Source organism: Pomacea canaliculata, linkage group LG11 (genome assembly GCF_003073045.1).
Source record: "Pomacea canaliculata isolate SZHN2017 linkage group LG11, ASM307304v1, whole genome shotgun sequence".
In the NCBI taxonomy this organism is placed as follows: domain Eukaryota; kingdom Metazoa; phylum Mollusca; class Gastropoda; order Architaenioglossa; family Ampullariidae; genus Pomacea; species Pomacea canaliculata.
The window spans coordinates 20899531-20921714 of NC_037600.1; the positions used below are offsets into that span (position 1 = coordinate 20899531).

The window sequence follows — 22184 nt, forward strand, 5'->3', positions numbered from 1 at the left end:
CAAAACCTACTGGCTACAAGGGCAGTAAACATGACTGGTTCACTGTGTCTAGGGCATGGCACGTGGAAATGGAAACCTCTCCCAGTAAATCAATCACTGCACGGCAGCTGTTTGCTCAATCGATTCCCTCGTAATAGACTCACGGTGAGTAAATTCTTTCAAAGAGGCTGTTTGTGGGTAAATACCTTCATGGCAGCCAGGGGGAAGTTTTCCAGACATCCTCTACACATTTCATGCGACTGTGAACTATGTGAACACAAGCACTTACTTTCGCACAAATCGCCAATCCATCGGGAACTTTCCGTGGGTAGATGACTGGCAAGTAATCCTCCAAAGTTTCAGGACAGGACGAGGATGTCAGCATCACGTGACTAGCTTGGAAGCCGATTTGCGGAACCACACAGCTGTACTGCTTGGCTTTGGTGGGAGCATTTTTAAACATTTCCAGTACTGAAGAGAAGTACTCCTCTATGTAATATTTGTAATACACTGAAGCGGTGGTAGTGTACAGCTTCTTGTTGTTCATCACAACACAACAAGTGAGGTCATCCGTGGCTGTGGAGTCGAAGGCTGTGATGATGATGTTTATCTCCCCGTGAACAGGCTCCTCGTGGTTGACGATTGCGGAATACAGGAAGGTGTCTTGTCCTTCCACCGTCTTGAAGAATTTCACTGTAGAAGTCTTCTTTTCCGAGGGACAACACCTTCTTTCCAGTCTTGAAATTTGCCATCCTGAATGCAAAACAGTTTCAAAACTAGCATCAGCAACAGACTGGATGAAAGAAGGAGTTTCAAATTATTGTCAGCGGCATCGTTAAAGGAAAATAATAAATTTAAACTAGCATCACGAACATCCTGCAGGGAGAAACTTCATTCTGCAAACACAAATCTTTATTTGAGTCAGTGACACGGTCACTGTATAGACGGGTAGTGTCAGTGTCGCGGTCACAATGCAGATGGGTATCACACAAAAAGAAAGGAAAAAAACAAATGAGAAGGAAAGGGGAAAAAAGGGAAAAGTAGCCTTGAGATAAAAGTGGGGCCTAATGATGGCGACAACACAAAATGACGGAAGGGGCAGCGGCACGTGACTCACGTGCGGACGTCCTCACCTGAAAGGTCGACTTGCTGAAGACTACAAAGGTCAGGCTAAAGCCCACAGCCAGCATCACCACTGCGCCAACGCGGCGCCTGTTGATGTGACATCCCCGCGTCCTCAACATGTGTAACATCTGTAACAGCCACAAACATCAGACTGTTACATTTCTCACGACGATGACGAGGCTCCAAGTGTGGTTCATGCTTGTGGTTATCAGGAGATACGAATCGGGAAACCTAGAAACCACGCATGTGCCGAAACACAGAGGGGCCGAGAAAGTAAGGTCGGAGAGAGAGAAAGAGAGAGAGACGAAGACAGATGCAATCCACACACGCGAGCAATAATCATTCAACATTCAATATTTATCACGTGACATCTATCGCCCTATAAGTGTACTGATGTTTAATATCTTGTCTGTCTCCATCTTCGCGAATTCATCAGCAGCTAACTGGCATGCTAGTCACGTGATACCACCAGGACTGTCACTTCTCGGGCGTTTGTGTTTCGTCATCGTTGATGTGCACCATCTGCTCTCGATGGTTTATTCATCATCCGCTGGGATGCGTGTGAATGTGGCGGGGTGTCCCCAGACAGGGGGACCTTTCTAACGTCCGTGTCGCCCTTGACATCAGCAGCAGCTGGCATTTGCAGTTGTCTTCCCGTGAGACCGCCAGGACTGGAGGCTGCAGGTCCACAGACTGGCGGGGGGACGTCAGACACCATTTTATTTCAATATTGTGTGTACATTGACATTCCCGCCGAAGCTTTTTCCTGTCACTCGACCTGATGTATGCACCAGGCGACCTCATTACAGGGGTCGAGCTGAGTCCACCGTACTGACTGTGAATCGGAGAGAGTTGTCTCCTCTAGAGTGGCATGAGTCAGGGTGGGTGTCACTGTCACATGACTAGCACCCATCACCAGCGTGCAGAGCGTCATCGTCACGAGATGATCGAACTATCTCAGGAGGTATAAAGTTTGGAACAAACCCTTCACGACCTCCATGTCTCTCTCCTCCTCATCCTGGTCGACCAACACGCACAATAAACTCGATAGATTTTGTTGTGTGGGTGGGGAAGGGGACTACGTGTCCCTGCGTATGTGCACTGAATCTATAAATTGAATACACGTTAAATGAACCGGTCAGTTGGTTTCTTTGGATTTATCCTCACCCCTACCCTCCCTATACATGAGATCAGGGGAGGGAACGTCTGTCCCGAGAAATCATTTGGTCTGACCCTGCTGATGCAATTTCAAATGGAGCTCGAGATTCAGTGACTAAAAGATTTTTTTTTTTCATAGCAAATAAATGTGTGTAAAGTGAATCAAACTAATGAGGTCAGTGTTAACGGACACGCAAGGGACGTCCATGACGGGATGGACAGAACACAGACGAGCACCTCAGGGGACAGACAATGCAAACGATGTAGAGAGTAGTAATCAGCCTCCTCTCTATGCGCATGCGCAGACTGGTCATTGCCTCCTGACCTCAGACATGCGGTCCGTTGGCGACGGCGACCCAGAGGACCGTCAGCACCAGGCCGACTGGCATTGTACATGTTGCTAAAGTGTTAACACACTGTATATAAACTACGGCTTTGCCAACTAATGGAGGATTGTCCTCAAGTTGATGATTTTGCACGCCCCGCCGATGGCTATAAATATTCAAAGAGTAGACAAACGGTTGTCCGCCTCCACGTCAGATGAACCAGTCGACTGTCGCCTTCTTCTCCTCAGTGATACACAAACCTGAACTGACATTCGCCCATCAGTTTCAGTTTACCTACTGGGTGTCTGCCCAAGCGAGGGTAAACTAACAAATAACAACAATGTACTTCAAAGCGAGTGGTGGGTGTGGACGGGTAGGGGCCGGACTCCCGATGTCAGCCTGTGGCGCCGATACCCGTTATACACACTTCCCGCCTGACCATGGCCTGGCCTGGGTACACACGTGCAATTAGTCTGGCTTAGAGATTGGTTTGATTATTACACGACTGTTTATGTCTCACCTGTATTTTTAAGCAGAAAAGGTTAAGTGCAACAGTACGCACAACACCTGTGATTAAATCAAAGGACTATTGTAATCACGGGTGGACAATGGAGCTGCCGGATGTCGAACTTGGAGAATGGTGGGGTGGAGACCTTGTTTACATCCGTCTCTCTCTCTCTCTGTGCGTGCACAGGGTACCAGGCAAGGGTGGATGTAGTGTGTACACTTGGGATTTCTTTGGGTATCTGCTTTGTCTTCAGCACTTTCAGTTTTGTTTTGTCTTGTTTTTTGTTTTTGTTTTTGTTTGTTTTGTTAGTTTCAAAACAATTATGCTTAAATCACGAATCTCACGAACTCAGCAGCACAACGGAGACAAGTTGCTGTTCGGAACAAAAGAGTTCAGAGAATGTTTGTCTTCACTGTGTGAAGTTTTGCTAAGTGACAAACTAGACTATTTACATGACACGGCACTCGGACTCACACAGATAAGGTGTCCCCTGCTTCCCACGGAAAGAAATTAATAATAATAATAAATGCAAAATGTATAAAGCTCATACTCACACTCCATGCTCTTAGCGCCTAAAAGCAAGAAGGAAACATGGACAACATAAGAGGGAGAGGAAAACAAGCAAAATATCAGCCATAAAAGAATAAACAACCGTACTAAACGACGAATAAAATCAAAAACAGAAAACACACAGAGGAACCTAATAACAAGAACAAGAGCTGAGAGCAACATGATATTATAAAAGGAAGAGTGTGACAAAGGACAAGCATTATGGGAAGGTTAGTCGTAATGTTGGCGGAAGAAGTGTGTTTACAGTGAACGTGTAAAGAATTCAATCACAAACAGGAAACTGAAACTTTCCAGCTACACAGACACACAGACACACAGACACACAGACACACAGCTTGCTAGAGCATCAAGTGCTTGCTGACCCATTCTTCTGGCTTTGTGAAAACTTCCACAGGTTCTTCAACAAAAGTATAACAGATGCCTGGTTGTTCATCTTCTGGTGTAGCAATCAATTAACTAATCAATCTGTCAACTGTTAATCAACATCAACAGTAGTATTATGCATCAAAGACATTTATTTTACACGGTACTTTAATTTGTCAAACTATTTTATTTCCTCTTTGTTTCCTGTGAATTTCTTTGTTGATGACATGTTTGAGTCACTGGTGTGTTTTGGTGCACAGAGTGTTAGCTAGTGTCTTGTTTAATATTTCAGTCTCCAGTCTTTTTATTATTGTGTGGTAGGCGCACATAGTGTCATTTGCTTTAGTTGTGATAAAAATATTTAGTTATTTAAAATATAATTAAATTAATGTGAAAAATTTAAAAGTAAACTTTTACGTTCGGTTGGTGAATGTGTCCGACTTAATGCAAAGAGGAAGTAAACACTTAAATTTGCTTTGAATTGATTTGTTCAAATGATCTTCCCATCTGGTCGCCGCATCCCCGGAGTCTAGTTTCATCGCAAGAGAGGTGGAAGTAAAACAAAAGGCAAACACTTATGTGTGATGGACCTTGTGTATACCAACAATGTTTTACAAGTGTCGAAACACACGAGAGGAAGATAATCAGAGTTGACAGTCTGAAATTGCCCTGACACAATTAATCATGAACTTCAATATGCTATTGACTTAGTGCCCAGTGTTGGGCACAACTTCCATCAAAGTATTGCCGCTCCTCACAGTTATTGCTCCTCCCTCGAGGACATGATTGATCCCACGAGTATTTTTACCAGACGACAACATCAAAACTTGACCAAACTTGGTGTTGTTGTTGGTTTATATTTATCATGTTGAGAAGGGCGTTTACAGCATGATAAACACATATCTTGCGTCCACGCGATGGCTGACGAGTTGACCACAGACACAAAGTCATCGACAAACGAGAAGCCGCTGGCGGTTGACCTCATGTCGTCACCTGGGTCCCACAGTCTCCTTTACAAATGTACTAGAAGGTAACAAAAGTCTTTGCCGACATTAAACACCTAAAATCCCGTATTTATAGACTCACGGGCGACCTGCAAAAAATATTTTTATCAGACGGGAATTAATCAGAAAGCGAAATTCCGATAACCTCCTCCACTAGGGTGAAGATGGCGGGGATGGTGACGGGCTGAGTTCTTGGCTTTACAAATAAGCTGTACATATATAAAGATACACAACAGTATTGCTCATGTTCTTTTACTAAGCTCTGAGAGCAACAAACGCTACCAGAAAATTGAAAGTAAATATCGCAATGGTCAGATGGAGATGAGGGAATTCTCTACACACACTACTTCTCTGGAGGACCGGCGACTTTGTCCAACTCCACTTTGCACAAAGAGCGGGCCCTAACGTATCTCCCCAACCCTCGAAAAATTAAAACAAACTAGACAACGACTATTACAATGACCTGCTTATAGTTTTATGACCAGAGGCAAACAGAGTCGATCCCCGATTCATTGCCTGGCACAGACTCTGGACATGGCGGCTCCAGTGCAAAGCTCTTTGGTGAGAGACAAGCAAGACAACTCTCAAAGCCACTTCAGACTCTAGTCACGGGTGTCTGACACCCTGTCGTAAAACACAAGCCCCAGCACCAGACAGGTAACGGTTACTGGCAGGGGAGTGAAGGGGGTAAAAGAAGAGTCTGATGGGGTGGGAACATTATCTCACAAAGGGAGGTAACCAGCCGCTCGCAAACTGTGTTGCAGTCAGTTCATTGACCACAACAGTAATATAAAGCTGAGCAAGTGTGACGAACATGTGAATGACTCACACACACACATATAGAAAGCACTTGCCAGGGCGGCCAACACGCAGTTAGTTTGTTGGTTCAAATCTCACCGCGCCTTCCACCCGATACTTCACTGCTGTTGGCTTGCTTCCCTTGCCTACCCACCGACTGTAGCAAATATTCACAGCTGATAACGACTACGCCCCCGTTATAAACCTCACTTTTTTATAACTAGTTCCAAGCGAAGGAAAAGCAAAACGAAAAAGGTAGGCAGATGGTGATACGGGTGGATGTGGTTGATGGGTATGGCGGGTGTCTCATGGCGGCGGCTGTTTTCTTTGAAGTGCCGGCCTCTTTGAGCGGCTGCCGTGTGATAAATTGTAAAGACTGAGGCAAGCAGTGATATTCGCTACTGTTTCAGGTTTCATTTTGGGACAATCTCAACACGATCTTGTAATTATGGACTTTATTTTTTAAGGGGAAACTATGATTATTATAATATGTCTAAGTAGATGTCTGTGAAGTGCGTAAATCAATATTATTGTTTATTGAGTATCTTTATATATTGTGTTTGTTTCTTGAATTCAGTTTTTGTTTGATTATTTTTCAATCTCATCCGAAAGCGGCTGGAGTCTGTTGTTGTTGACAATCCCATTTCAATCATCTTACTTGTTGATAAGAACATAAAAGTATAAGGAACTCTCTGTGAGTGGCTTAGTATAGCAGCCGGCAATGACTTTCATCACGTGGACAGTATTCTCCATCCTCGACAGCAGCTGAGCTCGTTTACTGCTTCTAATTAAATACCAGCGATATCGTCTGTAAACTGTCCTACAAGCTCTAGGTTTTCTCGCAGATAGCAAAACAGAGAAAAATAACAAAATATTTTACCTCGCGTGTCCCCAAATTTTACTTTCACTCGTCCGTGGTAAACGTTGCGGCAAACATCAAACACATCTACCAAAGCCACATCCAGGTGTCACCAGCGACATCATCCATGAGCACACCTGTCGCACACCTCGACACACTTTTCCAGCTTTCGGGTGAAACAACGAAGTGGGACCAGTCAGTCTTGTCCTGTATGCTCAGTCATTGAGAAATCCTCGCTCTTTATCTGAGTCACGTGACCTTTGTTCACTCGACTTTGTTTTCCTGTGAACTGCACGCCACTGACGATGTACTTATGGTAGACCGATCAGATCATAAGTGCGATTCCCCCTTGCGTTTCGTTGGACACCACATCTACAGGTGCATCTAAATGCCGACGACAGCGATGAGTGACGATGTTTCACCTCAAACTTTCATTGACATGTTCTGTGAAGCTGGGTCTTCGTCCAGGACGTGCAGCTGCTGAGAATTAGTGGCAAGATGCAGCTGTGTGTTGGTGTGCATGGATGACTGTAGCCGAGTCCACCAGGACGTGTATACTATATTGTTCATTTGTTTAGCATAACAAAGTCAAAGCAACAGAGCGGAAAGTGCGGGTAAACAGGTCGATTGCATCCTGTATGCAATCCTATATACGAGCACATGATTGAGGGAAGTGGGAGACAATGAAAATACTTCATGTCCTTATACTTCGAAAGCTGTGGTTATCTCAAGGGTCAACATTTCTACTCTGACCCTCGCTATCTGAGACTACAGATAATCCCTAGGATATATCAGGACAAGTTCACGACTGCTAAAGTTTAATGGAGGAGTGGGAAGTACCCGGTGTGCAAGTCACAGCGCCGAGGCGAGACTTTGAAAGGCGGACCCAGTCGTCCTCCCCTTGCCCTGTACCTCCCAACTATTAAAACAAATCGCCTCCCCGTCTCAACTCCACATAAAAGAAAAAGACGCCAGGTTGATACCTGAAAAGTGTTTTCCCCGCCCATTTCTCTCCTGGGTGTTAGGGTGGAGTCAGTACGGACATGAAGGTGTAGGTCCGCAAAATACCCGATTGTTCACTGAAAGGCGCCGACTAAGTCCCAGCATGCCTCAGTAGGTAGAGGGTGGGTGGTGTGTCGGAGGTGAGGGGAACATTGCCATGGCACATTGGCACACCTGTCAGTCTCTGACATGCTGACATACTACATGTTGTCAGTCGCTAGTACCCGGTTGGTGAGCTCTGGCTTCCCAGACTCCACATTGCCAAATGTTCTTTGAAGGGAGGTGAATCTCCCTGACATGTACTTACGGTCATGTTCACATGTGCGCACACACAGACACAGACACACACATACATATACACACAAACAGAGACAATTAAAGACTTGATTGATTGATTGGCTACAGCCCACAGAAAGGGTGTAAACAACAGCAGCAATTAAAATTTTCAATGAAATTAGCCGCAAACGTTAAAAGGTTCTGAACAAAGGATAATTCTCTACATTTTCCTCGCACAGGTAGGCCTGAGGGTAGCAAGGGAAGAGAGAGGTATCAAAGGACGGGTGTGCACAAGGTGGGTAACAATGAGGCCACACAACAACTTTCCTCACCAACGATACCCGCAAGTCTCGCCGGACGACGACTTTTATCGGGTATTTCGTTTCAAGCAAGTGGTTCAAGTGTTTCAGTCTCTCTCTCGATATGGTCAACAACTCTCAGTAGCTCACATTTTCCTGATTGTCAGACATTCAGCCATTGTTTTCACCACTCCCCAGCTCTAAGACAACACGCGCAAGACAAGAAGTTTGAATGGAACATCATCACTGACATCATCCTCAGTAAGACCAGCAACAACAATACCTCCTACAGAAACTCGAGTCTTTCTCTGTCATCCTCACTCATCCTCTGTCATCTATCAGTCCTAAATCCGCCGGAGTCAGTGTTCCGTGACCAAATATCTAGTGGCAAATAAAATAAACATGCGAGCACGTGTTCATCCATTTAAAATTGGAAAAACGACATTTAGGCCATGGTTCACATGCCTCTCTTCTGCGGTGCATTTGTTCTTGTAGCATGACATTTAGTAATGTAACATGACATTTGTTCTTGTAGCATGACATTTATTATTGTAACATGACATAGAGTATTGTAGCATGACATTACTATTGTAGTTTCACATTTCTTCGGTTGTTTATGGCGAGGTTGTTCATTATTTTCTGTCAAAGATTTCTGGGAAAGACACCAGCTGTCTGACACTTTATGGGGCTGACAATATGGTGGTCTGTATACACTGAATGCTACAAACTTGACTACTTATCATTCTTCATTTTATTTGTTAGGAATATTGTACATAATTGTTAGTCTGCACACATTCTGTTTGTTGCATTAGGTTTGAGTAAGACAACCCAAGCCACACCACCCACACCACCCACATCCCACTTTTGTTTCTTAGACAGCTTGTGCTTAGTATGTGAGAGAGAGAAAGTAAGAGAAAGAGAGACAGTGTATTTTCTCTTTGTCTTGTTGACAACCAGGGCAAGAGCTTGACTAACATGCAAGAGACCAGCAAATAACATTTTCATGTAGATAGGTCTACAGACCTTTTCTACCCAATTGTGGCTGCTTCTGACACATATCCTTTCTTCACAAAGTCATTCTTTCTGTCTGCTGTTTAAATAATATGCAGTATATATTACAATTCTCACTATTCCACAATTATGTCTATATGGAGTCACAAGCTTATTACCTGGCGGATACCTTTCTGCAGACACATCTCTACGGCACCATAGTCTTTGGAAAACTTCATATCCATTATCAGTCTTTAGTTCATTTTCGGAAACATGGTCTTTGATTTAAAAACCCATTTGTAGAAGTGCAGCACTGACTTGTAAATAGAAATTTTGTGTCGGTAGCACACTCTTCATCATGATGAAGTCACATTCACAGTAACACAGTCTGTAGTTCACACTTTGTACTGTCATGTTAGTAACAAGGTCTTTGATCCCCAAGACTTTGTTCTTGCCAGAGCTGATCTTCATGCCATACCCGCTGGAAATGTGTGTCAGTGTGTTGGTAAGGTCCTGCAGGTCTCTGTCAGTGTCTGCCATCAAGTCTCTGTCAGTGTCTGCCATCAGGTCTCTGTCAGGGCCTGCCATCAGGTCTCTGTCAGTGCCTCCCATCAAGTCTCTGTCAGTGCCTACCATCAGGTCTCTGTCAGTGCCTGTCCTCTGCAAAGTGTAGATGGCAAGTCGGTCTTCCGCCGATGGCAATGAAAGTGGGACGGTCGGAAGCTTTGTATTTCCGTCAGTGTGTCGGTGTGCGTGCTTTGTGCTTCTGTATGCACAACTCAAAGAAAGAGTTAAATAATCTGTAGTCTGTCTACAGACGTATCTGGTGCAAAAGGTCAACAAGGTTCAGTTGCGCAAAGACCAGCCCCCCACACTTCTCCCAGGTCACACATATCTGTCCGATTTCTCCAGTGTCGGCAGTCACACATGACTGCGTACAAAGGAGGCACCTGTGTGTCACGTGGTGCCGCCATTCACGTTATGGTAAGACGGGCATCAATCACCTTTCTCGGGGTCGACTTTTCTATGGCGGCAGATATCCCGGTCTCTCTTTTCTTCAGAGAAGAACTTTGCAACAAAAAATTATGACCAGACAGGTCTGAACAGACAGACATATGCAAATGAGCAAGAAGTGTGATCGGTAAAAACTACTAAGAATTATTGTAATTATAAACTATTATAAGTCAATTACAAACGATCTCCGCAAGACTTGCCCTCCAGACATCCATATTCGCAGGCGAGCTGACTGCCATACGAACAACTTATCAAAGCATACTGCAAAAGAATAAAGGACACGATGCATCAGTTGTTTCCTGTAATTATTGTATTTACTGTCAGTGCTTGATATTGCCAGCCTAAATAGCTCTAGTTCACAAGACGAATAAATAACCAAAAAGTAAGAATAAAATATTGTGAGAAGCCTGGGGTAAGTATAAGTCATGGACTGGTCCTCGTGTACCACCAACAGGAGACGGTGGTTGTTGTTGTTGTTTAGACATACGGCTACCACATGCTGGCTTTTGTCAGTCAAATGTGATTGTAAGTGTGCTTCATCTCCATATCTCCATCTTGATGGTAGGTATGAGTGTGAGAGAACATTGTCACTGGGGAGTGCAGGGCACTGGGCAGTGCAGCTAGGTCACTGGTAACCGTGTGATTTCCACGAGACTCATCAAGTGCAGTACAGTGTGTGGTACTGTGGACACATTCACATGACTCAGTTAAACAAACAGACCAGCAGCCTGCCTCGTCTCCACTTTACAAAGGAAATGGACCCAAACAATCTGACGATCGACGAAGTGAGACTAAATAGAAAATATGGATTACAAATAACTCTTTACAACCACCCGTGGAGCCCCCACATGTGTTGTACCCGGCAACAGCACTTTGTATGTCCCTCATTTAAATACGAAATCGGACGACCGCGTTCTAAATACTCGGTGAACCGTTTGGCAATCTCACAAATGTTTCTTTGTGATGTGAGATCATTACACAACCTTGCTGAGCAGGTCAGGCCACCTCCGCTGGTCTGTCGAGAGAAGCGAGTGCAGAACCACTGGAGTGTGACCAAGACACAATATCATTCCTTCCTTCCTTCCTTCCTTCCTCCAGGCTCATTGGCAATCAGTGTAAAGAATGTGTACATGACCTACAGAGTATCTATTGACATCAACATGCATTAATGCACGCACCCACACATACATGATTTTAAAATAAATATAAATTAATTGAATAATTAATATTAAATTAATTTAAACATCGTCATGGTGTTTACTGTGGCTGACACTACAGCAGACAAGGTACAGTCAGTTAAGACACAACAGCCAATAACGGACTGTGTCTTTCTTAGGCTTGTGTGTGTGAGAGTGTGTATGTGTGTGTGAGTATGTGTGTGTATGTGTGTGTGAGTATGTGTGTGTATGTGAGAGAGTAAAGTGGCAATAATAATAATAGTTGTACAAGTACTGATGATGCAGCCACTCCTGCTACAGCAGTTCACTGTCCGCACATATAAAAGCTCATGAACGCCCACACACTCTCTGTCACACACTCTCTCTCTCTCACACACTCTCTCTCTCTCACTCTCTCTCTCTCTCGCTATTTTTGACAGAAACTATTACGAATGTCGATGTCTGTCCCTCTATCATCGTCTGATCGGCTCTTTCCTTCACTGTCCCTGTCATTACGGGTATCCTGGGAGGATAGTGGGGCGAGTGCTGTGACCACTGACTGTGCATGGAGGTCCGTTTGTCGTGACGTCACGGCAAGGCCGTTATTCAGTCCTCACACTATCGTCTGGTGATCTCGGCTCACTCATTAAAACAAATAGCATACCCGGATCTCTGGCAACAAGCTCCGAGAGAAACCATAAATACAGAAGACAATAAATTACTTGATGCATCATCACGATTTTCTCATCGGCTGATAGAAAGCGATAATAATTATAACATGCTATAGCTTCTCCAAATACTTTGAGAGAATAGAACATAACAACACCGACACAAACACGGAGCTGAGTTCTGTCATCTTCACAGAAAACGGTTATTAAGGGAATGAGGGGGGAATGTAAGGATTTTGGTCATGTGACCATAGGGCAGGGGTGGGCAATTAATTTTCCCAAGGGGCCGCATCAGAAATTAGGATGGTTTTAGAGGGCCGGACTAATATAGTTAACTGTTTTACCCAATACTGTATATATCGTAGATATACTGGCAGGCGGGCCAGCGGGCGGGCCGGTCAGAGACAGGAGGTTGGCCGGATCCGGCCCGCCGGCCGCCCTTTGCCCAGGTCTGCCATAGGGTCTGGTGATCTTGTGGTTTCTGGTCCTGAAATGTCGTGGCCAGTGGTCATCATTGGGGACCAAAGGACAACAGGTGCAAGTGTACCCATGAAGTAGGTATGGCCTTGACCCGGCTTACCCAGGGTGCAAGTACTGAGGGCAAGCTTTGCGTCAGGGTTGAACAGCGGAGACAGGACAGAACGTGTACCTGAGAGAAATAGGGTCTCCATCCACCTACAGGTAGCCACCTACCCACTTGTATGGGCGAGTGAGGTGAAGGACCCCGACATTTGGGTTGGGGGAGTTTTAGGAGGTGGGGGTGGGGTGGTGACCGTCCCTCCTTCTCTGCCTTTTCTGTACTTGTTTGCCCAGGCAGGTAAACACCCCACACATGTTGACTGTAGTGAACACCCGTTTATCAAAAGACTATTTAGTACAGGGACTTAATGATTAGCGCGGGTAGGGGGAACTGATAAAGGTTTCAATGAGGGAGGAAGAGGGGTGGCGGGGTAGTTTCGGGAGGGTCACAGCTCACTGAGGCTGGAGATTTTGATGAATGTGGCTGTTGCCATTCACTGGCAATGGGAGTCTACTGTCCACTGGCTGCATGACTGCTGTTATACTATTCCTGTATTCTTGACTTTTGTTTGTTTTTGTTTGCCTATTTGTGTTATTATATTTGTCGATATTCTTTTTAATGTGAGCTGAGTTTACCTGGGATGGGGGTGGGGTGACTGTACCCTGCAGGTGTCGACCTGGAGAGTGATGTTCCTTCGTCTGACTGACTAGAGTGGACTTAGCTCTCCGTCGCATTTTCGTCTTTTCTTGTTAATCTGAGTGAAGTTTTGTGTACAATGTTGCTCTGTGTATCTAAAACACAATTTCATGTATTCCTGGATTTAATTTTGTTCTTGTGCCATTTTTCTTCTTTTCTACAACATTTTGTTTGCACTGCCACGCCAGCGCCATCTTGTCATGACTGATATGTCAGATGTGTGCATCAACTTCACACTGATTCTTTTTCTACAATTGTTGGATAAAGTTTTGATGGTGAGTTGTCACAGCAAGCTTCGTGCACTGTACACGCAGACGAACACTGTGATCTCTCTGAAACTAGTGTGTGACCGTTAGTGTGATGCTCTAACAACAGTTGTCGTCATGGAAACTGATTTCTGTCTGCAAAAGTCAAGCCTCTCCACCAAAGATTAACAGTTGAGTTCCATAAACAACATCGTACTAACTCTCAACTACTTTTTAACGCAAAACTTTATGGACTTTATTGAAAATTTCAATGTCCAGGAGACAGACCGCATGTGTACTGATGGCGATATTTGACATGGGTGACCACACTACGTGAACACACAATTATCTTATGGGTTTCTTTTAAGATCAACGCTCGTTATTAATGTTTTGTTGTTTTGTTTTGTTTTGTTCTGTTTTGTTTTGTTTTGTTTTGTTTTGTTTTGTTTTGTTTTGTTTTGTTTTGTTTTGTTTTGTTTTGTTTTGTTTTGTTTTGTTTTGTTTTGTTTTGGGGGTAGAGCACTTTGAGCCTGCATTTGATGATGGTGTAAAGTGGTATATAAATTAACTTTAGTATTATTATTGTTGACCAGCTAGCGTTCACGCCTCTGACCTAGGACATATATAAGATCTAAAGCCTTTGGTTATCCGATTCCCACACCGATATAACGCCCACATGATGTAGTGTAATACTCATACAATGCCCATACAAGTTCCTTATAAAATGTATTTGGTGTCAAGCACCACAGCCAGCATCAACCATTCAGTAGTCCTTCGCTTTAGGCGATGTATACCAAGGAATCTTTCCCTACTGTGGGAACGAGCATAACAAATAAATGAGTGAGCCAGATATTAAAATGAAAGCAGACTGTGGCGATGTACATGTGTTAACAAATTATTTGTAACCTCTCTTAACAATAAAACTGTGTGGTGATATATATGTATGTATGTACCTGCGGTTGATAATTATACAAAAATAAACATCCTCATCAAATCTGTCAGCAACATTCTTTATATTTAGGGTTAGGTGATGGGCTGTGTGTGGTTCATGTAGTTGCTAGAGAGTTGTTATCTCGGCCAACCAAGTCTCGCACCATTCGCACCGCGGACTGGATTTTGCGGTTTCTATCCGTCACCTGGGCAACGGCGGTGAGTCCGGCTAGTGATGAACATTTTCTTAGTATTGATTGTATATTTCATTTTGTTCTGTTTGCTGAAATTACCTGACCTTTTCTAATACTGATGTTGAATTTTGTTAGTGTTGTTTGACGTCCATTTTTAAAGATTTATTTCCTTTTAGTCTTGTTTTTGTCAGGCATTGTTTTATATAAATGTGTGAACATCTATGTTGTGTGATACTTCACTATACAAGCTTCTTGTTGTTGTTGTTGTTGTTGTTGTTGTTGTTGTTGTTGTTGTTGTTGTTGTTGTTGTAAGAGGATGATCCTTGTAGTAGCAGTAGCTCGTGTTATGAATGACGATAAATAAATACCTTCCGAGGTTCTAAGACAAAGGAAGCTGCCCTTGTGGAACGACACTCTAGTATAGGAGCCAGTCTCTATACACACCTGTCTGTCTTCGATAATTAATGAGAATCACAGACTGATATTGCTTCTGTAAACAATTAAAGATTGCCTTCCATTAACCCTGCTTTGTTCTTGACAGGAAAGGATTCCTATTCTGACTGTGGTTGACAAAATCTTGAAGCCAGGCGATGTCGTCTATAGCCGCTAGTAACATGTACCCCATTAATTTGAAAAGGCTCTGAATGCATTTAAAAAAATGTCAGCAATCGGCACTATAAGAAATAATAATTAAAGACAGATTGTTTTGTGTCAAGAAACATTCTGTATACACACACACAAAAACTACAATAATTTTTCTAAATTTGTTTGCTTGTGACAATTCTTGCAAAAAACTGATTGATTAAAGAAAAAATACTTACTTTCTCATCTGAATATTCCTTTAATTTTCCTTTCACGGCTGAGACTCGATCGCCAGCCACAGAAGTGAAAAATCCGAGTGAGACTTCAGAATGGCTTCCCTTCACCCACCACCTCGTGACCTCACCAGCTACAGAGACACTGTGTCCCTGGCCACCCGACAGGTGTGGGGACCCGTCACCCACTGACATACCCGGCACCAGACACGTGATTAGGAAGCCCAGCGTCTGGTTGCCCGGCAACCATCAGTGCAGTGCAGGCAGGGCAGGGCAGCCGTACGGACGACTACGGTTGCGGAATCTTCGATCCTGAAGTATTTGGTCCGAGTGGGTGAGCGCACGCGAGCTGCTTTGCAATTGTGATTGACTGAAGGGACGGTAGTTTCTGCCTGTTGACTTCTTCTCTTGTTTGCTTGCTTGTTCACTCTATTCACTCTGTTCACTCTATTCGTTCACTCTTTCCATCTCTCCAGTCGGCATATCTGCTAAGTCTTCGTGTTAATGTTGTGACTACAGTCGTTGTCTAAACTCAACTGTTTCTTTGTTCATACAATGAATAATGAAAATGCGCAAAACAATGTGGGAACAAGTAGACCAACATTAAGTCAAACACAAGGGAATGAGATAGCAAGTAGACAAACACCAAGGAGAGGTACATAATGTTTAATAGCAACATCACAACAGTAAGCTCACCCTGTCGGTATGGCAAGCCGCCAGAGATAAAACCCTGGCAGTTTTTTTAAAACCAAGCAACACGTTAACAACCAAGATATCCGATCATTGATTTCTCATAAAATGTCACAAAATCGTTTAATAACCAAACTGATCGATTCGTTGTGGAAGATGTAGGTCATTACATATTTACTCATTACACATATATACCTCCCGTCTGTCAAGATACTCGCATCGGAAAAAAATTCTGTTCTTTGTTCAGATATTCTGTGAACCTCAACACACTTGTGCAGGCCAACAGCTGGTGAGTGTGAAGTGTTGCGACAACTAACTGTGAGGACAACACTGCAATACAGGGCAGGTGAGTGCTGGCGGTGACATCAAAGGTGACGACCGTTCACTACACCAGTGACTACGACGACACGTGACTACACGGAGGTCTGCTAATCTCGTGTTGTTAGAGTCGAAACAAAGCCCGGGTCAAAGGCCGTTTCCAGAGGTAACCACCCTCACTCAATCTGCCACCCTTCATATTCATGGCACGTGATAACACGGTTCCTAATCTGTTAATGAGCCAGTGAACCACTTGCTTTGAAATGGTGTTCCTCCGCGATGTTGCTGTGGCGGCGAACTCTTGGTCCTACAGTCATGGTGATGTCAGCAAGCGATTAGAACACTACAGTCGGTGATGTGGTCTTTGGCTTGCGATTATAGCATGACATTCGGTACTAAGTCTCTGTAATTAACGCATGACATCGACTAATAGGTCCTTGTAATTATAGCATGCATTTATTAACACGACCTTTAAATGCAATATCATAATTAAAAATTCGGCACCATAGTCTTTAGAAAACTTCATATCCATTATCAGTCTTTAGTTCATTTTCGGAAACATGGTTTTTGATTTTTAAACCCATTTGTAGAAGTGCAGCATTGACTTGTAAATAGAAATTTTGTGTTGGTAGCACACTCTTCATCATGATGAAGTCACATTCACAGTAACACAGTCTGTAGTTCACACTTTGTACTGTCATGTTTAGTAACAAGGTCTCTGAGTTGCATTCTCAGACAGTTTCCATAACACTGTCCTTGCCTTGCTGTTACAAGTTATTTGGTGAAATGATCTTGCCGGCAAACAGACATGGAGAGACTGTGGTGTCACCAAAATGTCGAATTCGAATGAACAGCTTTCCGCCTGGAGTAAATGCCAAGACACGAGGAGTTCAGTCGCTCCCAGAATGTAAACTTCAACTCATTTTAAAAACGGTGAAAGGTTTTTTTTTTCATTTTTGTTTGTTTATTTGTTTGTTTGTTTTTAACGGGGTACCCTGTACTCTGGGTTGATTTCTGTCGCTAACTCTCCGACACATGCATGAAAAGAATGGTCCGGCCAACTTTGCTGAGGATCGAACAAATGGCGAAGGTTTTAACCCCCGCCATACACACACCCACACCTCACCCCACCTGGATTTATTTTTCTGCTCTGTAGCTATTTCCATATTTTTTATTTTATTAATTTTTTTTAAGTCGCAGAAATCTTCGATGTATTGAAAATATTCCATACTACCATACTTCAAGGATTGCGCACCCGTTTTGCCACATATGCGCCAGGCACTAAGGAGGGTGTGGTGCAATCTTAGAGCAAATATCCTGTGCAAACACCCAGCTCCCTGCACGGTGGTGTTATCGTACTCTCAGATCCCCCATGTGGGGACACAGCAGTGAATGGTCCCAACAAAGACGATGTGCATGGACGCGCTACCCAACCTTCCATTGACTGCAGGAAGCTGTGATCCTTACTTGACCTTTCAGTCAGGGGCTGGTAGACGATTGGTGGAGATCGTCACACAACCTCAGCTTTATACAGATATTCAAATAATATTTCCCTCTTTCTGCCTTTCTTTTGCCATCTGTCCTTCGGTCTCTGCACATGAATCGTTCGGTTACAAAACAGGACAGCCGTTGCCATGACTTCCTTGGTTTAAGGATCATCCAACCGTGGAGATAAATCGCTAAAAGAAAAAAAACTTTAAACCCACTGTTTGGAGGCTGGACTGAGGAGGTGTTAGGTTTGTACAATTTTAATGTGAAGACTAAAAACCGCAGTTTTGTGTGTACTCTTTGGTCCTTAGAGTAGTTAGTCTTTGCATACACAATGTTGAAAATGTCACCACTGCTTGCATGAAGCCCAGACCCAGGCTAGTTCTGACTTCTTGGACTGTGAAAATGCAAGGCTTAATGGACAAACATAAACATCCATTGCTTTTTCCCTCTACAACATGATCACATCCTTCTTGCTTCCACTTTATTATTTTGCTTTGTACTCTTTGGATTACATACACCGGTCTCGCCGTTTAAGATTAATTTAAAACTGGGGGGCAAGTAGTCAACGCTGATGTGTTCCTCCCACGGCATGAACTGGATTGAGGTTGTGAAGCTTTTGTTCCTCCTTTATCAAATCATATTTAAATGTGTGAACACATCAATGTGCCAGGATCAGGGTTCCTTCCATACACTGTTTGTACGAGGCTGAGGGGTGTGCACTCCCACCTCACTGTGTCAGCACTATGGACCCTAGTCACGGTGAGCTCGTTAGAATTTTCAAAACGAGGCTTCATGTGCCTCCTCATTACGAAGAATGGCCGAAGCTTCACAAAGAAAGTCTAATCACAGGCACTGCTATGTGCCTTTCTGTACAGATGATGACAGGTATGACATGTTGGGAGTGTGTATATATATATAAGTCTCAGTAGCCACTACACCCGCACGTGAGGTCTCGTTCTAGTTTCAAGATGGCGCTCGAGGGAATAACGTCCCGCTGCTCTCCGCCTGTGTCAGGATTGTCCAAGGTGTCATATTGCACTTACAGCAAAGTATACTTGAAATCTGTCTCAGCAGTATTGCCATCATTTTCACCTCTTTTAAACACATTCCAGCATTTGCAATTCTTTTTTTACTTTTGTTAAAATCAATGGAGGGTTTGTTCTCCTTTGATTTCGGTCCAGTTGTTCTCTGAACTGAAACCTGGGCTTTGTGTTCACTTAGCACATTGCCACTTCAAATACCTACCTTGTGTGTGTGAGAGAGAGAGAGAACAGTCCGTGGCTGAGAGTGAGTGGGTGAGAGTGTATGAGAAAGAAACAATTAGAGTTGGCGAGCGAGAGATAAGTGTGTGAAAGAAAGTGTGTGAGAGAGAAAAACAGAGTGCTAGAGAAAATGTACAGAGAGACATGCAGATAGATAAGAAGAGGGGTGGGGTGGCAAGTTTTATGAAGGCAGTAGTCAGCTCCTCTCTCTCGCTGCCTCCCCCAGACCTGTAGGGAACCGGGTACCTACTCAAGCTGTCACCTGTGTCAGTCCGCTGAGTCATACAGGTAGCGACTGTAGCAGTGAGACTGCGTGCTCTCCACTTCGCCGTCTTGTATCTGTTCTTAGATTACAAACACTCCTTCACCCACTCACCCACCCGCTCACACACACACACACCCACTCACACACACACAAGCTGCGACAGTTCACATTCACGCTCACTGTTAGTGAATACACAAAAAGCATATTCGCTGTAACAGTTCACCTGGATATTCTCACCTGACATCCATCATTCACACGTGGGTCGGACAGCAAACACTCACCAACAGAAACACACCCAGCTGTGGTACACACGCTCTCTACACACAATTGCGAGAATAGAATCAGAACGACAGGCAGGACAAGGAAAAGAGAACAAAGTCCCAGATGCTGACCCTGAAAAATTAACGATTTTTGTTGTTACATTTAGAAAATTTGTAACAGCGTGCGATCACAAAGTACACGCCTCAAATGTCTGTCATTGGCGTAGTCGACAGGTCGGGGTCAGTGACAGCCTCTGATCACTTTTCCGATCGCAGCCCATCGAGCAGCCGCCGTGAGGACGAGTGATGGCGGGTGGTGAGGACGAGTGATGGCGGATTGACGAGTGATGGCGGGGTGGTGAGGACGAGTGATGACGGGGATGGTGAGGACGAGTGATGGCGGGTGGTGAGGACGAGTGATGGCGGGTGGTGAGGACTAGTGATGGCGGATTGACGAGTGATGGCGGGTGGTGAGGACGAGTGATGGCGGGTGGTGAGGACGAGTGATGGCGGGTGGTGAGGACGAGTACTAATGACTTTTCTAGTACACAGGCCACTCATACGTTTAAGATATTAAAAAAGAATCACAACAAACGATTTGTCAGAGGCATGAAAGTCCTATCTCTCCCAATCCTTCCCTCTCTCTCCTCTCTCTCGGTCCCCCCCCCCACACACCCAGAATGAGTGTGCAAATCTCAAGGTGAGGAGCTCAAAGGCCGGGTGTTTCCAACTGTGGACATTACAGGGCGTGGACTGTATATTTACTGCTGGTTGCATGGTGAATCGAACTAGCAGACGTGAGTTTGCTTTATCTGTCGACTTTGTATCTGACATGATTATTTTCAAATAAGACGTGGAGTTGGGTGGGGACAACGGGTATAGTAGGTGGTGGGTGGACGTGAGACAAAGCATCGACTTAAATATTGAGACAGAGGTTTGGGTAGGTAGACACAGATATCACAATAAACTGAGCTGTACCCGTAAGTCCTTCTCTCTCTCTCTCATATTTGTTTGACAGTTTGTTTGTGGTGGCTGCTAAGCAGTGGCTGGCAATCAATAGTAAGAAGCAGATCGACAAGAATTAACTGGAATTTGAGCTTCGGTGGTCGTTAGAGCCAGAAGAGTTGCCTACACACAGCAATTACAACTGCCAAGCTACGTGAGACGTACAACGTGCTCAATCCTCTTTAGTAGCGTCCAGCACTACGTGGCTACGTGGCACGTGAAGACTAACACTGATGTGCATACCAAACAAAGATCACTCTCGGGTTACAAGGAACAACCAAGACCTCCATGACAGCCTGCAACACTGTCCCGTGGTTACAAGAGAAGAATGAAGGCTGTCATGACAACCTGCAGCATTCTCCCTGGGTGGGCAGTCACGTGCTCGGATCTTAACTTTTAAAATGTAATATTTAGAACACTTCCTCTCTTGAGTTTTGTCGTGAAGAATATGGATGTTATTGTCTTAGCTTCCTTGTGGGAAGATATAGGGTTTTTATTATTGTAAAATAATGACTATGGAAGACTGTGAATTATAAACAACTTGAATTGTGAGAGTATGGATTGTTCTTGAACGATTCTTGCCATGGAGTTGTTTGAACTGTCGGTACAACGTCGTGATGGTCGCTGGAAATGTTATTGGAGATGATGGCTTCTTGGTTGTGTTGCGAACAGTTCCTGGCCGTCTGGCTACTGAAGACGATGGATTGTTACTTGTTCTGTGAGTGGTGCACACAGTGACATTCTAGCCTCAACATCAAGAACATCTTCACGGAAGTCGGGGGGAGCACCGCCCTCTATTGACCAGTCATCTGCGCCATAGACTGGCACTGAAGTTACCTGTCTACTCTCACCTGCACGGACATGCACACTGTTGATCGGGGCGCCTCCACTTGCAATATCACACTAGTACTAAAGTACCTGCTGAGAGATCCTATTTCTCCTGATATCATCGCCACAATGTTATCAGCAAACTACGGCACAACGTTTGGTGAGCCACAACGAGCAGTAACAACCTCTTGTATTCTCTAGGGCTTACTGGTGAATTCTGCTGAATTAATTGTATTTTCTCTCACTTGTTTATCTACACTTTGCATTCTGTCAGATTCGTTTCGACATGTACCCAGGCGTCTTTTGACGAGCATGTTTTTAATGTCATCCTGTTTCTTTAACGCGATTATCCGGGGACTGGTTGATTCGACCGTTTGCCGATCCGACTACAACTATAGTCGCTTTGACTTCATCATTGCCCATCATTCCACCATCGACATTCACTTCTTTATCGGCATCAGTAGACCTGCCATGTCGGTCTTTGCCCGAAAGATTCGACTCTGAACTATTTTTGTCATCAGTGGTCCAATCGACTCCTGGTTGTGATTAGCTCGCTAATGAACTCGCGT

At 44.2% G+C, this 22184-nt stretch overlaps 1 protein-coding gene and 1 long non-coding RNA gene across 3 annotated transcripts; one reads left to right on the plus strand and one right to left on the minus strand.

Annotated features, from left to right (window-relative positions):
* Positions 1 to 524: 524 nt before the first annotated feature.
* On the minus strand, positions 525 to 15738 carry LOC112574790. 2 transcript variants are annotated; one of them, XM_025256075.1, is made up of 3 exons: positions 15503 to 15738; positions 1113 to 1232; positions 525 to 732 (listed from the first exon to the last, which is right to left on the minus strand). In XM_025256075.1, exons 1-3 carry the CDS (start codon positions 15689 to 15691, stop codon positions 670 to 672), a joined length of 372 nt encoding a protein of 123 aa, XP_025111860.1. In that variant the 5' UTR covers positions 15692 to 15738; the 3' UTR covers positions 525 to 669. The 2 variants fall into 2 exon arrangements, with proteins under 2 accessions (XP_025111860.1, XP_025111861.1); XM_025256076.1 differs by lacking the exon at positions 15503 to 15738 and adding an exon at positions 9437 to 10137.
* On the plus strand, positions 15738 to 22171 carry LOC112574791. The gene is made up of 3 exons (XR_003101490.1): positions 15738 to 15826; positions 16434 to 16532; positions 20801 to 22171. It is a non-coding gene; the product is annotated as an uncharacterized LOC112574791 (long non-coding RNA).
* Positions 22172 to 22184: the final 13 nt, after the last annotated feature.